The sequence below is a fragment of the Osmerus eperlanus genome, chromosome 14 (genome assembly GCF_963692335.1).
Source record: "Osmerus eperlanus chromosome 14, fOsmEpe2.1, whole genome shotgun sequence".
NCBI classification, from domain to species: Eukaryota; Metazoa; Chordata; class Actinopteri; order Osmeriformes; family Osmeridae; genus Osmerus; species Osmerus eperlanus.
This window is the reverse complement of record NC_085031.1, coordinates 12,250,830-12,267,740: the sequence shown is the minus strand read 5'-3', so window position 1 is coordinate 12,267,740 and position 16,911 is coordinate 12,250,830. Positions and strand designations below refer to the sequence as shown.

At 45.9% G+C, this 16,911-nt stretch overlaps 2 protein-coding genes across 4 annotated transcripts; one reads left to right on the top strand and one right to left on the bottom strand.

Moving 5' to 3' along the window:
* Nucleotides 1-93: 93 nt before the first annotated feature.
* Nucleotides 94-6,473, top strand: clgn (calmegin). Of its 2 annotated transcripts, none has more exons than XM_062477713.1 (15): nt 94-274; nt 1,749-1,937; nt 2,176-2,249; nt 2,376-2,434; nt 2,560-2,701; nt 3,225-3,306; nt 3,416-3,608; nt 3,867-4,056; nt 4,293-4,406; nt 4,510-4,666; nt 4,884-5,099; nt 5,276-5,392; nt 5,514-5,667; nt 5,805-5,929; nt 6,045-6,473. In XM_062477713.1, exons 2-15 carry the CDS (start codon nt 1,749-1,751, stop codon nt 6,126-6,128), a joined length of 1,896 nt encoding a protein of 631 aa, XP_062333697.1. In that variant the 5' UTR covers nt 94-274; the 3' UTR covers nt 6,129-6,473. The 2 variants fall into 2 exon arrangements, with proteins under 2 accessions (XP_062333697.1, XP_062333696.1); XM_062477712.1 differs by having other exon boundaries at nt 5,802-5,929.
* A 950-nt stretch (nt 6,474-7,423) lies between these two features.
* scoca (short coiled-coil protein a) lies at nt 7,424-12,583 on the bottom strand. 2 transcript variants are annotated; one of them, XM_062477715.1, is made up of 4 exons: nt 12,163-12,583; nt 9,931-10,002; nt 9,721-9,801; nt 7,424-9,239 (listed from the first exon to the last, which is right to left on the bottom strand). In XM_062477715.1, exons 1-4 carry the CDS (start codon nt 12,224-12,226, stop codon nt 9,097-9,099), a joined length of 360 nt encoding a protein of 119 aa, XP_062333699.1. In that variant the 5' UTR covers nt 12,227-12,583; the 3' UTR covers nt 7,424-9,096. The 2 variants fall into 2 exon arrangements, with proteins under 2 accessions (XP_062333699.1, XP_062333700.1); XM_062477716.1 differs by lacking the exon at nt 12,163-12,583 and adding an exon at nt 10,837-10,964.
* Nucleotides 12,584-16,911: the final 4,328 nt, after the last annotated feature.

Below are 16,911 nucleotides of genomic sequence, written 5' to 3'. Positions count from 1 at the left end.
GAAAATTAAGTTCATGGTAAGAACGTTTATTTTGAAATTCTCTTTCTGGCCTTGCGCAGTTCGCAGTGCGCTGAAATCGCCAACCACTTCTTGACACTTGCTGTCATCATCGAGGGTCTTCAACCCTCAGTAACCATCAGGCCTAGCTTGGTAGCTGTTTTTCCCCCACTCAAAGTGGGTCAATACACAGTGAAGATTGTCGTTGGAAAATATTACCAAAGAATATTACCAGAGAAAGCCTTGCTTAGTTTGAGTACTTTCACAATTTGACAAGGTTAGTTTGCTTTCACCCATTCATTCCCCCAACATGCTCCATCATCGTTTGCGTTGTGTTAGCAAGCTAACTAGCATAAGCTAACCTCTATATAGCTTAATAGTAGCTTGTTAGCTAGCTAGCTAGCTGCATTATGTGATGATTCGTTTTCAGTGTGTGCCTTGACTACTTTAGCTAGCACTAGCTAGATTTCATGTTCTGGACTTTTACAGCCATAAGGTAGCTTAAAAATGTTATAGGCCAGCTACTCTACAGTAGGGGGCTCCTAGCTAGTCTTTGCGCTGGAGAGGCGCGATTGGCGCGCCTTTATCAGAGGAGAAGTGTTACTGATGATGATGGTGCTGGTGAGGACGTCCCGTACCAGTTCAGCAGCGGTTGGTGATCCTTTTAATAGTACCACCCAGAAAAGCTGACCCAGATGAGCTTGTATAAAGCAGAAAACGGCCAGTTTATCTGGTATTTGCTAAACCCTGTGTTAAGTTACAGCTAGGCTAGTTACACCATGCACACGTATTCTTGGTGCAGAATGTTCCAGTAACGTATTCGTATAGCTAGATTAGACAAATAGCTAGGTTGTTAGGGCTAGCATGGCGGATAGCTTACACAGCAGCTGTAGGTTGATGTACAACCCGGTTCCCTGATGTTAACATCTCCGAAAATGATAAAATGCTAGGCAGGCCATTGATTCCGTGTATGGTTGGCCACCCTTACCCAACCAACTCTGAAATGCCCTTCTAAAGCTAACCGAATGAGCATACATAGCTATTTCAATATAAATAGTTATAACGCTATATGACGTGTCAATTCCCTAAGATACCAGATGACACCTGATAAGAATACAGGGAAAGTAATTGTAATAATGTACGAACCCTATCTACTTACTGAAATGCTATGTTCATAATATCCTATTAGACATGTCTGTGTTCCAAAACGAAACCTTACTGTTTGTGGTTGGAAGCTCTTTTTTTCCACTAGCGATATAAGGGAGGCTACTTATCAAAAGCCATCAGTATCCACTAATGTGGTTACCACTCACAACTGTAAAGTGGAAGGGATAGTAATCTGGTTTTATCTCATGGGATATGGAAAGATTAGGGTGTTGCCTTAACTTGAGGACAGATTAAACAACTGACCTATCCGTTTGTCTGCCTCCCCCTCCTCTCCTCCCCCTCTCCTTCTATCCTCCCCTACCTCTGTCGCTCTCCTGCCTATTTATATCTTCGTCTTTTACGGCACCTCCTCTTTCTACCCTCCATCAACTGTCTCCTCATGGGTCTCACTCCCACTCCCCACCTCAAACTCCTCCAAACTGTCCGTCTATCGCTCCTTCCACCTCTGTCGCTCTCCACATCCTCCCCTCCCTCCTTTTCATTCCTCCCCCCTTCTTTTTACCCTGACCACACCCGTCCCCTACTCATCCATTCCTTCTTCTCTCACCTCTCTTTCCCTCCCTTCCTCTCTGATGACCTTTCAGATGAAGTTGTGGTGGAGCTGGGTGCTTGTGCTGCTCCTGTCCTGCCTGCCCCTGTCACCGATTGAGGCCCAGCAGGAAGAGGAGGACGAGCTACTGGGGGAGGAGGACGAGGGTCTGGTAGAGGATAGCGACTCTGCCGAGACGGAGGCTGACGAGGAGGCCGGAGTGGATGCCAATGTCTCCTTCCAGGTCAGTCGAAGGTCACAGGACGGACCCACACAGGAAGTGTTTGTGTGTGGCCAGGGTATGAATAAGTGTTCCTATTTGGATGCTGACCTTGGATCGAGTTTTGCATTGATGAGCGGCTCATCACATTTTGTAATAACTAATTAATTAGCTGTTGTGGTTCATTTAGAAGCCTAAAGGGATAGTTGGTTTAACCAAACCTGTTATGGTAATAATGTCTTCCATTGACTGAACCCCTCAGGTCACGTACAAGACACCAGTTCCTACTGGGGAGGTCTACTTTGCCGAAACGTTTGATGACGGCTCACTTGACAGGTATTGATGTTACTTCATTACATGACTGGCCTTGAAGAGAGATGTATTCTGTTTAAAGCCATCTGACACAACTACCGCAATTGTCATTGGATGAAGAAACTTTTGACCTTGTGTTGACCTCTGCAGTTGGCAGGTGTCGAAAACAATGAAGGAGGATGCAGATGATGACATAGCAAAATATGATGGTAAGTGACGATAGAAGTGTGAGAGGTTGGCACTGACCACGGTTGTGTTGATCTTTCTCTCTGGTTGTGAGTGGGAGCCAGAGAGTGTGTCCCTTCTCCTCCTAATCTCCTCTTGTCTCTGCCAGGCAAGTGGTCAGTGGAGCAGCTGAAGGAGAACAAGGTGCCAGGGGACCTGGGGCTGGTGCTCAAGTCCCGGGCCAAACACCACGCCATCTCTGCCCTGCTCAACAAACCTTTTGTCTTCGAGGATGACGCGCTCGTCGTCCAGTGGGTCCTCGCCTTTCAGCTTTCACTCTGCAATTTTATTTACTGACAATTAGGGCTGGGCGATATATTGCTATATATGATTGAGAAAAAAATGATTTTGATTTTTAAAAATGCAACAACAACAAAAAGTAGGGGAAAAAAACGTTTTCTAAAGGTTAGAAAAATATTTTCTACTACTAAATTTCGAAAGGTTGAAAATATATTTTTGGAGAGGCTGAAAAAAGGTTTTAGCAAAGGTTACAGAGGGGATACACATTATATCAGGCCGTTTTTTCACCTGATATAATGTGTATCCCCTCTGTAATGTTTGCTAGAAAAGAGCAGACATCTCCATATTATCTCAGGTTGTTCATTGTGACCAAAAGAACACAGAAAATAACACACATGATGGAAAGCCTACTGCTGATACTGCTTTCCTACTGAAATGACACATTGCGAACCGACTTATGAATCTAAGGAGGACGACCGGATGAGTGTAGTAAATCACTTGAGTCTCGTAACACCAGTGTTTTTATCCTCTCAGGTATGAGGTGAACTTTCAGGATGGGATTGACTGTGGCGGAGCCTACATCAAACTTCTATCAGACTCCGACCATCTGGATCTGGTAAGTCATGATCGGCATCATCTTCAACATCTGCCTCACCTTCATGATCCATCACAATCTACTAACTATTATTTTCTTGTGAAAACATGAATTTATGCTAATTTTGCAGGAGCAGTTCCACGACAGGACGCCCTACAGCATCATGTTCGGACCCGACAAGTGCGGTGAGGACTACAAGCTCCACTTCATCTTCCGCCACCAGAACCCCCTGAACAAGGACCTGGAGGAGAAGCATGCCAAGAGGGCCGACGTGGACCTCAAGAAGTTCTACACCGACAAGAAGACCCACCTCTACACCCTGGGTGAGGAAGGGCAGGGAATGTGCCGGAAGGGAATATAGGGTACATGGTGGTGAGGGATTAGAATGTGTGTATGTGCTTCTATCCAAAAAGGTGAATTCCAAGATGAAGATATGAGCTCAAATGCTTTTTCATGGTCATGAGGCTGTTTGAAAGGTTAAAGCTTGTGCATGTTTAATAGTCCCCAACAACATTTCTACTACTTACTGTACATAAACTGACCATCCTTCATATTCTTCTCCTCTCCTGCCCCTCCCTTAGTCCTGAACCCTGACAACAGCTATGAGATGTTCATCGACCAATCCAGCGTGGGCCGGGGAAACCTGCTGCACGACGTCATCCCTCCCGTCAACCCAGCCAAGGAGATCGATGACCCCAACGACTCCAAACCCGAGGACTGGGATGAGAGGGCCAAGATCCCCGACCCTGAGGCCGTCAAACCTGAAGACTGGTGAGGAGAGGAGTGGGGGCCACCCTCGGGGGGTGATGGAAAGGGCTAGCGTTCTATCACAGTACATCTTTCCTTCATCTTTACCTCTTTCCTTCCTTCTTTCTTCACTCTTTCAATGCTCTTTCTTGTTGCTACCTTCCTATCTTCCATTCTGATGTAATCAGTGATGTAGCATGGCAAGGCTGAGGCAGTTTGTGCCTTGGAGGGCTGTCTGATCTTCCTCCATGTGATCTCAGGGATGAGGACGCTCCTGCCAAGGTGGAGGACCCCGACGCTGTGAAGCCAGAAGGCTGGCTGGACGAGGAGCCCGAGTTTGTGCCTGACCCCAGCGCGGAGAAGCCAGACGATTGGTTGATACCCAGGCACACACACGCATGCAGACATAGAACCCTTTGAAACGATCAAAGGACCGAGCCTCCTCTCTCTCCCCCCCCATCCTCCCTCTCTCTGCAGGGATGAGGAGATGGATGGTGTATGGGAGGCCCCCCAGGTTCCTAACCCAGCATGTGAGACAGCCCCCGGATGTGGGGATTGGAAACCCCCCATGGTGAACAACCCCCTGTACAAGGGGAAGTGGAAGGCCCCTCTAGTGGAAAACCTCAACTATCAGGTTGGTAGCTCGGGGGGGGGGACCATGTCCTTGACCTGTCCTTTCCAGTCCTCTCTCCATTATCTCTTCTATCAATTGTTCCTTCTTCTAAAATATAACTAGTGCACTCATACATGAACCTCTATGTCCTACGTCTTCACAAAAAAGGTGTTTCTGGTACTGTTTCACTGCATTTACTTTCAAACATACCTTTGAACCCTCCACCCTCCCATATCAGGGCGTGTGGAGCCCTCGTAAGATCCCAAACCCGGACTTCTTCGAGGACCTGCACCCGTTCCAGATGGAGGCCTTCAGGGCCGTGGGCTTGGAGCTGTGGTCCATGACCTCGGACATCTACTTCGACAACTTCATCATCACCTCCCACAAGGAAGTGGCCGACCGCTGGGCCTCCGACAGCTGGGGGCTCAAGAAGCTGGTTGCCAGCGCCAACGAGGTAGAGTTACACACTGTATTATGCAGTAACCACATGTATCCCGACAGATACACAGAGGCTCAATTTAAAGCTGCACGCCATTTGTGCAATAATCATTTCTGGCTAGCTAAATTGTTGAACAGTCTGTCTCCTCTCTCTTTCCCTCCTTCCCTCCTTCATCTGTCCTTGCTGTCCAGCCTGGGGTGTTTGCCCAGCTGACCCTGGCTGCAGAGGAGAGACCCTGGCTCTGGGTGGTCTATATCCTGACTGTGGGGCTGCCCATAGGATTGGCTGTGCTTTTCTGCTGGCCCAAGGTACACACACACACTCTACCTTATAGTAGTGCTGTTATAAGACTGCTTGTAGTATCTGTTAGACTATGGTTTACACGGACGCGTTCACAATTCCATTATTCATCACTTTTTGCTTCTCCAGAAATCCGATGATGATTACGTGTACAAGAAGGTGGACCCCCCTCGGGCTGAGGTGGAGGAGGAGGAGGATGAGGAGGAGGAGGAGGAGGAGGAAGAAGAGGAAAAGGTGGCCCAGGATGGGGAGGCCAAAGCACCTGACAGTTCAGAACCTGCAGGTGAGAGAGGAAAAAAGGTTTCAAATATCATCCCAATCAAAGTCATGACTTCTGAAAATGGCTTCCAGACTGGTTTCAAACTACAGCTTAGCTGTGAAGTCATGCGTAGTTTGCTCACCCTCACTTGCTTCTAGCAGCGGAGGTGGAGAGCCCGGAGGAGGAGAGCGGAGGGGCGGCTGGGGACAGTCCTGAGGGAGAGGATGGGGAAGAGGAGGAGGAGGAAGAAGAGAGCAAGTCCAACGAACCTGCATCCGATGATGAGGTTAGTGTTTGGGTTTTACTACAGAATAAATGTTTTTTTTTTTGTGTTGATGACATCGCACCCTCCTCACTATGGTTCAATATCACCTTTCTTCCTCACATGCTCTCCTTCCCAGATGAAGGGCGCTGACGAGGGGGGCCATAGGGCTGGGGACGGGCACAAACAGTCCGTGAGGAAGAGGAAGGTACGGAAAGACTAAGGAAGATGGAACACCCAACGCCTACGCTCTAGTCCTTCTTTCCTTCTCGTTCCTCTGTTTGCCCTCTCCTCTGCAAGAGTGGGGTAACTCCCCTCTCCTCAAACAGCATGCAATCCCTCCAACCGACCTTGAGTCCACACGACTTGGGTACAGTTTCCCTCTGAAGAACATCCCCCCCCCCCCCCCCCATGTTCCTCACCCTGTCACTGGCTACGTCAGCTGTTAAGGGAATCAGTGCTACCCTAAAGCCGAACCCTTCACCTCCATGTCCTCCCTGCTATGAGCTCCAGCTCTCTCCCTCCCCCCCCCACACACACACTCACTCTCTTTTCCTCTTAACGGCAACCCCAGCCTCCCCATCCTTCACCTGCCACCAGTCTTCCTCTCCTCAGCATAGCAACATCAGTTTTCTTTTATACCGTTGGTATTAGACAAGTTTACCAATCCAACACCATCTGGCTCTCTTGTCTGACCACCGAGAGCCACTCTCCGATAGTACAAAGGCTTCCTGAGTCACCTAGTGGCTACCTGTGTGTCTGCACCATGCTCATATCGACACTGTCGGACAAGACAATAACACGCCTCACGTTTCCGTGGTTACCTCTTTTTAGATGGGATTTTTTTTTTTTTTTTAACATATGAAAGGGAGTTTGACAGTTCTGCAGTAATGAGTGTTGTTTTCTCATCTTTTTTTCATGTTCTTAAGTTATAGAGGTTTTCAACAGAATCCAAATAACACTGGAGGAACATGTACCTATTTATTCAGATTTTAAAACTTCTCGTTCATTCATGCCACTACAAAATAATATTTTACGATGCAGTTTTTACTTCTGTAGTTTTGCCACTGATTTGCTTGTAGTGAGCCTTAGTGCTGGACATGGCCAGTCTGCTTGTCCACTGCCATCAGCTCAGCGTGTGCATATTTGTAGTAAAAAGTGGTTGTCTGTATTGAAGCAGGACATGACTTGTTTGTTATTTATTTTGAATGTGTTTGAGCCACACACAGAGTATAGCTGATGGCTGAGGTTTATCAACAAGCGAGTCTGATATAATTATCAGTTCACACACAAGGGGACGGTGTGTGTGTGTGGGTTCCCACTACTTGAACTTTCAGTTCAGCTCCGTCTTGCCTGGAAAGAGATGTAGGAATGTTTTGTATTCTTTTTGCTTTTTTCCCCCCTTTGTCTCAAGTTTTCTAGTTCATGTTCTGGCCCAATTAAGGCCAATTTCCCTGTTTTCATACTTTGCAAATTGTACAATGCTCTTGGAAATAAAGTATTTAATACAAAACAATCTAAGCTTTTGTGGCCTTTTTATTTAATGGATATCACAACAGGCAAATTAAGTCAGTAAAAGTATTTTTATTAAAACAAAGTGTTAAAAGTCAACACAGTCATAACATTTACACATTATCTACACACAAGGCAGTTTGTCTCATAGGTTGTGTGTAGTGGGGCATACTCAACATGCCTGAGAACAGAGGGAGAAATTGGAGCACATTACACAACTGCTGAACATAAAAAAATACAAAATAATTCAATTTAAAATAAAACATACATTATGAGATGCACTGTGTTTTTGTGTAGTGGGACCTTCCAGAAATTCCCTTTAAATCTACTTTTAGCACCCAAAGTGAAATATTCCCTTTCTCTACCGTTATTTTACTACTTTCCTCCATATATTTATATATATATATCTTTTTAAAAAGCCTCCGCGTACAGCCTTCCAGAATCCATTTTTTTCCTATTACGGAACAGAAGTTTCCGGTCAGCACATGACTTGGCTAATGCACAGATCCAGACAGAGTGTGGTCTGGATCTCTTGCAGAGGTGGTTCTACAGGTCTGAATGATTGGATCAATAGCACTCAAGGCCTATTTACTCCTCTTTTACAGTTTCAGTAAGGGAAGGGCTCTGCCAACTACCCTCTCCATATCTTCTCTACTCCTCAGCTGAGATGGAGGCTGCCAAAAGATATTCTGTAGGGTCTGAACTTGTAACCACCACTCAGTTTTACACAGCGTTAAGTCTGCAACCTTTTAATGTGCAGCAAGAAACATTACTGTATGACTATCTGTAAAACACTTTTACACATCAGTTTTTATATGCTTCCCCCCCACCTAACACATCATCAACGAAAAGCCTTGCACTCTCGTCAAAACAAAGGCCTAAATTCATACTGGATGCGTACCACCAGTGATGATACATTAAAACATATTTGAATGAGTACATTAGTAGCTCAGTCATCACCTGAATCATAGTTTAAGCCAGTAGTGTTCAACCAGTGGAACATCTGGCTGTGAGACATTTAGTCAATTTAGCTATTAGTTAGCTATTGGCTAACATTAGACAAAGAAAACAGAAAATCTCATGGAGTGCATGAATAATACGTTAATTAATCACATTTCCATGCTATTCAAATATCTTAATATTTATATTCAATAACACTGTCCTCTCCAATCTCGATCAAACCAGTTAAATATGTAAGACATCATTATGACAATGACGAGAAGGTAAAACAAAATAGATTTAAAGAAAAGTTAAATTAAATTTGACTGAAGGTTTGTGTTGATGTTATGAGGTAAAGGTCAATCAGGGATAAACTGGACTCAGGGGCCCTGTCAGAATACCCCTTTCTCACTATGACTTGATTGGCCAAGTTAATCTAGAACTGTGGCCAATCACATCATAAAGAATCAATAATTACCTCATGGGAGGAAGGAAATATGCATTTCCACAGTATTCTGACAGAGCCAGGATATGTTGGTTTAGGAGTGGAGATGGATTAATTACAAGATGCATATGAGCCTCTAGGTTCAAAGTACCAACAACATTTGATCAAAAGTGAGATCCCTCTCTAACTAGTTGACGAGTTAGAAAACAGCCGATACTGGATCATTTGTTGGAGGTAACTTCAACCTAGACTGTATTTATGTTTTGGGATTCTAGGATTCATCCTCCGACGTTGGCTACTTCCGTTTGCTTTTGGTGTCCGTGGTCTGGAACACACTGGAGGCCGACATCAAGTTCTCAATGTACTGGCCCAGAACCTGGTTCTCCGATTTCAGCTTGAGGTTCTCCTCCTTGACGGCATCCACCCTTGCCGATAGGTCTATCGTAGAAGACAAAGAGAATCCATGGAAAGATAAGCATCAGCAATAATTCTGGAAACCTGGAAGAGAACAACTATTTTCTGTTCCCTTAACATTAATGTGCTACTACTGCCAAACAACTGCCTAAAACTCCCCTGACTGAAGGCTTTGGCAACACTCGTGGTTGTGCTAATCTGAGAGGACGGACGGTTTCAGGGGAGAAATTGCTTTTTAGTCTTGAGTTCGGGTGGACAGAGACAAATGGAGATGCATTTAGGAGGCCATTAACACTGCGTCTACTGATAGACTGGAGGAGTGATGAAGACAAATGAAAGCAGGAGAGAAGAGAGATAACAGTAAGCCTGCGAGAGAGAAACAAGTGCTTGCAAAGGTCAGTGCTCAGTGGACTAAAAGGGATATTTAGGAGGGGGAGGGGGCAGTAGGGCTTTTGTGTGCTTATTTGGTATCAGGGAGAAATAAGAAAGAGGGTGTTGCCTTTACCTTCCAGTGTGTGTTGCAGCTCCAGAACCTGGTTGATAAGCCTCGTCTTCTCCTCCACTTCTACTTGGTTCTCCATGTCTCCTGGCATGTACAACAGACACTGTTAATGTCACCTGACCAGGACACACGCATCCCTCACTTTAATACAGAGCCAAATCACACAGGAGGCTTGTACATTAGTTGCATTAGTTGCTTGGTTAGTTACTATACCATCCATGTCGCAGTTCATGGCGAAGAGATCGTTGTCCGGTTTGATATACAGGGCTGCAGTTCCTCTGTCCACTGCATGACACAAGACGTGTCAAAAACGTGTCATGAGTTCAAGCCAACAGCAATGGAGATTGTATGTCTTTTCAGTTTAACGCATCGTAGAAACATGACATGACACGCCACGAGCTCTGCCACCCTGTGTACTCCTCGAACTAAATAGGAAACTTCAAGTCTCAGTCTAGATTGAGGCGATACCTAACTGTGTCGCTTAACTGGCTGACCAAAATGCTTCGTAAAAGGTTAACCAGGTGAATTGCTGCAGGTTGACGACTTCCCAAGAGTACACTGGAGTAAGTAAACAGTCCCAGGTCTGGTACAAGTAGCTACGCTAGTAAGCGACATTTTATACCTACAGTACTACTGTACTATGTAGTTGTTGCTTGCCATATCCTAAGAATCTCAATCTCATTGTTCAGAATAACCTTGAGTTATACTGTCCATTTGATAAATGAATCCCTTGACATTAGTGTTATGCTAACTAGCTGGCTAGCTAGGCTAGCTTGCATGTTGGACAAACACAGACACATCAGCTTGCTATTGACGATGCGCCCACCTTATATCAAACAATACCTGCCAAAAAGTGACAATGATAAGTGAAACAAATGTAGCTCAGACTGCCAAATTAAAATCAAAATTGTAAAATGATGGTAATAGAACTCTAGCTAGCTCACTTGCGTTCTATATTAAAAGTTAGCTCGCTAGCCACCCGGGCCCTGTTGGGCTGCGGTAGTGAAGGGAATTTGTCTTATCCACTAGCCTTGCATTTAGACTAGCTGACGTAGAATTTAAATTGTGAGGCGTGTAGATAACTAAGTAATCAAAATGACATAAATGTCAGTGACTTACCCGTTGGATATTGTATGGATATTTAGCTAGCTAATGGAAACCGAGCCGGTTTGTGTCAATATCGTTGTAACACGGCACTGCGGGTTTCCCTGCCTGACAGTGAAGATGGGACAACCTGACTCACATTATTAGTTGGTTGCAATTTACAATGTACCCTACAGGGGGCGCTACGGTTATGAAAACACACGAAGTGACTACCCCAGTCAAAGTCTGCATGCACGCTTAAAACGACCACTCTAGTGATATGTCTGAGTTACTGAAAACTGAGGTGTTTTTGTTTGTTTCTTTGTGTGCCTGTATTTAAGTAATTATGAGTACTAACTAATGTCCACCACACACACACACACACACACACATAAACACAGTCACACGCTGCAGCCCTAAAATGACAGATGCTCAGGCGTCTCCCTGCCATTCCCTTGATAGGCAAGTAGTGCACTGCCGAGCTGAGCGACAGTTGGCCGAGCTGAACCAGCCCACCAGGATCAGTGTGGAGCGTTATACGGGACGGTGTCGCTACGCTCTGCTCAGTGGAGCCCATATGCTACTGCCTGTAGCCAGAACGAACCCTGGGGAGGGGGCTGTTTGGCCAACTATGACCGGGCCTGGACTGGCTCGTACAGTCCAAGACAGTGACAAGGCCAGTGCTACTCGCATGCTGTTGCAGCACACATTTTAGTATCAAACGCCTGTTTGTGTCATAGCTTTTTCTGTCTCTTTGCCTACTCCCTCTCTGCTCCCTCTCTATTCGCCCGATTTGTGAGTCTCTATGGAACACCTTGCTTGTGTCCTGCTGTTTAATTAGACCTTGTGCTGCTCTCAAGAAAATATACTTCCAATTTGTTCCCTGACCGACACAATCATTATTTTACCCATTGAGTTAATTACTTACCTACTTAGGCCTAGTTGCTCATTTAGCCTGATAATTAGTCACATACTTAGGGTTTGTCATTAGTCTCTCTAGAGTTGCATTGTTGGGGAAGTAACTAGAATGCTTGTGTAATGATGGTGGACTTCAATGTAGCTAGACTTCTCATAGACTGTCCACTGTGTGTCTGGAATCACAGCTTAAGAATGTAGGACGTTATGCCGCTGTAGATGTTTCATTTGAACATTTGCAATCTTGTGTTTACTTCCTCCATATCATGACAAAGCATTGTTAGCCTACTACAAAGAGAGGAGTAAGGAAGGAAATTGAGCATTCAACCTGTCTGTGCTCAGTGTGTGAGCAGGTACTGTAAACTAGGTCACGTCAGGTATTTAGGCTTAAGGTACAGAGGAGCGAGGGGCTACAGGTGTTCAAGTACAGGTGGTGTTGAGACTTACCTGTGTCGTCAGCTAGCGAGATGTTGGTGAAGGTTCCATCGTCTTCCTCCACCTGGTACTCCATGGCTAATGCTAAAGGCTAACTCGGCATACTTTCTCTTCCTCTCTAAACTCGGAGAGTGGGATATCCTCTCTTTTTGTCTGTCTCTCTCTTTCCTACAGAGACTACCCTTTGAGTAGCGTGCTAGCGATAACCTCCAAAGCTTGCAGAGAGACTTGATGACCTTCTCTTTCTCCCTGTCTCTCTCACACACACACACTTTCTTTCTCAATAACTTTAAGTCTCTTTGTTTTCTTCCTTGTTCCCTTGTCAGGGTCACTCCCTTGGCTTTCTCTGTTTATCTATCTTTCTCTGTCTCTCACTGGCTTTCTCTTACACACACAGACATACACACACACCAAACACACATACACTACATAGTCCAAGCCCCACCCTGTGGGACACCTGTTCCAGTCAGGCTGCTCTGTCTCCTTCTGAATTATTTACGTTTCCACAGTGACCAGCCCTACCTGACTGGTGGCTCGGGTGACAGAGTTGTCGTGGGAACGATTCACCAAGGCAATGCATTGGCCAGAGTAGGTGATTGTTCCTCAGCTGCTCAGGGTTCAAAGTTCAAGGTTCAGCAATCCACTGTTGGTAGAGAAGCTCAGTCACAAGTGTCATAAAGCAGTGTCATATGCTGGAACCACACACATCCACACACCCACACATCCACACACACACTTGTGCATGCTCGCTTGATTACACATTAACCAAAGAGGTGAATGAGGGAGTGTTGAGTACACAGAGAGGTAAACAGGCTCCACAAACAGATTCTCTAATTCTCTCTCTCTCTCTTACTTTCACTCTTCCTGCTCTCTTTTGATCAGTTTTTCTCTTCCTTTCTCAGTCTTCATGCTCTTTCTTCTTTAGGGCTGAGGGGTCTTTGGTGAGAATGCAGACACATTTTAGTGGGCCTGTAGTCCTTTGCTGATCATTTCAAAACATAAATTCAGCTAATGTTTCATTATTGTGTTACAATGTATCTGACCGTATAACATCAACTAAGTACCAGACTGACTGCATTCAGGGCAAAGCAGCATTGTATCCAAACTGTCTTTTAGTTCTGCTTAACTAGATCTGTCACTATGCAATGCGTAAAAGCTAGCAAAAGCAAAGGCTGTCTTCCTTCAGCCATATTGCCTTAGCCTATCCATGTCCCGTTTTTAAAAGATCTGTTGAAAGGAGTAGGGTGACCATTGTCACTACAATGACAGGAATCTGAGGCATAGTGACAGTGTGCTCTCTAGTGGCAGAAAGTGGACATTGCAGACGACAATTGCCATCTCCATCCATAACCTTTCTAGACATGTCAAGTGTCTTCAAGTCTGAGTCTTTTGGTTGCGTGTTAGGCCACTGGATGGAAAGACCCGACTGAAAGACAGGCAGGGAGACACAGGTAGGCGGACCGGCCGACAGATCAACCGACCAACCGACTGAACATCTTGATATTCTTCATCATTAGCTCACAATGACACTGTAAAATCAGGTATTTGAGGGCTGAAAATAGACTGTGCCATGGAATTTCCAGACCCTGTAAATTACAGCAGCATGTGTTTCTATTGTTGAAAAAACACTGTGCTTGGACAGGATCCGTTTGCCCATAAAGCTTAGAGGAAACTGGCATTTATAAGAGAGCAATTTCACGGCGGAGGATTGCTGTCAACACGCAAGGTTTAGTGATTATCTAAACCGTGCCCTGGAATCCTCGGTGTGTGTCGGCTGGCAGTCCAAACAGTCTGCATGTTTCACTGGGCTCAAGTTTGAATTTTACCTGACGCGTTTCAATGGCGAGGCTTGGTGCATGCTGGTTTTGTCATTCGTTTGCATTTCCTGAAAGGAGCACAGTGGAGTCTGTGCAAAAGTGCCACCAAATGATAAAAGGATGCTGTGTGTGTGTGTGTGTCTTAACACAGCGTTGTGTCCAGCTGTCCAGACTTCTGCTCATGCACCTGCATCCCTTCTGGACCCCACAGCCAGACTGACCTCTACTTGACCTGGAAGCAGTCCAGCCCCCTGGCGGAGGGTCTGGCCTATTCACTGCCTCACTGTCAACACCCTATGCCAACATGCACCCCTGGTGTGGCACGGTGTGTGTGTGAGAATGTGTGGCATCTTTGTGTGTATGGTGAGCACCTATGTGTGTATGTGCGTGCCATGTGTTTGTGTATGTGGGTATCATGATTGTGAGTGTGTGTGTGTCTGTGTGTGTTCGGAGCTTGCATGTTAGTTAGAGGAGGTTGTGGGTGGTACTTTGGAGGTGTACTGGACAACTGCCCAGGATTCCAGGTTGGCTCCTGTCTACCTACATCAAACAAGATGGCCAACAAAATTCCCATCTGCCCGAGGCTAGAACTGCATTTGTCAAAGCTCTCCATCTATTAACCAATAGTCGTGGTTCATCAGTCCTTGGTCATAACCAGAGTGGTTCATACCTGTCTCCCTTTTGGTTGTAGAAAGCACAGTAAGAAAAGAAAGGCAGAGCTGTGGGTGAAAGAAAACAATGATGGATTGTTCATTTCTCACGCCTCAGCTTACGTTACAGCAATGAGTTAATTTAGGTGTGGGCTTGATGGACAGAGAGATAATGTTTGAGGTATATATAGAGAGAGAGGGACAGAGAAAGAGAGGCAGAGAGAGAACGAGAGAGAGAGGGACACAGAGAGAGAGAGAGGGACAGAGAGAGAGGGACACAGAGAGAGAGAGGGACACAGAGAGAGGGACAGACAGAGAGAGGGGGGAAGCGGGGGAGGAGCACGAGAGGATGAAAAGTGGGCTGAGTGGACTGGTGGATGGTGTGACTGCTCTCTCTGTGGTCCCCTCTCTCTCCCCTGCCACTCCACAGACCAGATGCCCACTTTGGCAAGAGTGCTTTGCCAGAGCAACGCCAGGCAAGAGGGTTAATACACACACACACACACACATATTATCCACTCACACACACAGAAACACACACATACACACACATTATCCACTCACACACACATACAGGGAGAAGAAGAGGCTGTAAAAGAGCACTCGTCCATCTGTCCATCCCACTGCTTATCTGGCACTGAGGACATGGTGTGTGTGTGTGTGTGTGTTAGGTGGGAGGGGGTCTCAGAGCACTCTTAAATGGCACAGCCACAGTAAGGCCCTGCAGTGGACACAACATTACAAGGAGTTACACTGCCCCCCTCTGACACATAACTGGGAGACAGCAAGGTCCAGTATAAATATCGTTTTTAATGGATCCTTTTTACGCAGTTCCCTCACTTACTGGATGCGGCCAGTTTCAACACATTTCGTACAGTAATTGTCTTCTGATCCCAGTTAACTTTGCTGAATGGACGCAGGGGATGTTTTGGATGTTCCCTTAAAATGGATTGATCCCCTGAAGATCCACAAGCTTCTCTCATCCAATCAGAATTAAGCTGCTGACTGAGTAACCGGACGATGACCTATCAGGGGTCAGGATGGTTTTTCCATACCATACTCAAAACACTACCACGTCTCTAAATGCTCGATGTCTCTCTGCAACACCACGGGAACGTCTCTCTCGTGTCCGCCTCCCTCACACTCTCACCCCGTCCACTCACCGTCTTAATCGCCATGGAAACGCCTCATGGACCCCGCAACCTGGATCTTTTGGCTCAATAATGAGGCGTCTACTTGGTCGGAGTGTCTGGCAATACAAAGCTTACCCAGGAAGTGACATCACAAGCTCCCCTTCAAACCACATAGTGGCCCCTCCCCCCCTCCCTCCCTCACAGTCCTCTTTCACGTGATTGGAAGAATGCCCACTGGAAGGCGACGATGAGGAATAGGACTGTGGTGTCACACCATTAGGCTACAGGAAGTAAGTGATCATTGTAAATCCTCCTATGAAGTGTTAAAGTGAAAGGAGATGAATGAAACTATTTTGACAATGAGTTTCCATGGATACTTCCTGGTCTATTTTACGACCCTATCTCTTGCCGTTAGTGTAAAGGCTGCAGGTGAAGGGGGGGAGTGTGTTTTTAACTCTTTTAAGCCTGCGAGGGGCCATAAATGTTGCTGGGTGCCATAAAGCAGGCCTGGAGATCTGAGGCAGCTATTTATCTTGGGGGAGAATCTCCTCCTAGTCCAGAGCTGAAGAATGCCTTTCATCAGAGAGTGAGAGAGGAAGAGATGGAGAGCAGAAGGAGAGAGAGAAGGAAAAGTTTTTGTGATTAAGAAAGAAAGGTAGAACAGGTAAAGAGAAGTGACACAAGAAAGAGAGGAGAAAAGGGAGGAGGCTGTTCGTGTTGAGAGTGGGATAGAGAAAGGGGAGAGAGGAGGGAAATGTGAGGATCAGTACACACAGATTCAAGGGAGTAGAACCCATTTGGCCCTGATTCTAAGAGGCCTCATAGAGTGGTTGAGGAGGTGTCAAGCCTGTTGTGACCCACGTACACACACACACAGCACACAATTCACACACCTCACACACACACACACACTTAAACATACTAATATTTAAACACAACAGATCATGTCCTTAAAGTACCCTGCAGTCATTATTGTCACAACCAACTAACAGAGATAATCAGCTTTTGGGGTGTCTGAGTGTGTGTGTGTGTGTGTGTATGTCCCTCCATACAGCTCTATCCATTTACTAATTGATTTGCCTTTGAAATATTCAGCAGCTAGCGGGCAGACGAGGCGTTTGAATGGATGTGTGTTTTGTCTCTCGTCATTCACCCACCCCC

Coding starts and splice junctions, on each gene's coding strand:
- clgn (XM_062477712.1), top strand. CDS start 1,749: ATGAAGTTGTGGTGGAGCTGGGTGCTTGTGCTGCTCCTGTCCTGCCTG. Junction 2,250..2,375: donor GATGACGGCTCACTTGACAG/GTATTGATGTTA, acceptor TGACCTCTGCAG/TTGGCAGGTGTCGAAAACAA. Junction 5,100..5,275: donor TGGTTGCCAGCGCCAACGAG/GTAGAGTTACAC, acceptor CTTGCTGTCCAG/CCTGGGGTGTTTGCCCAGCT.
- scoca (XM_062477715.1), bottom strand. CDS start 12,226: ATGGAGTACCAGGTGGAGGAAGACGATGGAACCTTCACCAACATCTCG. Junction 10,003..12,162: donor CTCGCTAGCTGACGACACAG/GTAAGTCTCAAC, acceptor TGTGTCATGCAG/TGGACAGAGGAACTGCAGCC. Junction 9,802..9,930: donor CATGAACTGCGACATGGATG/GTATAGTAACTA, acceptor TGTACATGCCAG/GAGACATGGAGAACCAAGTA.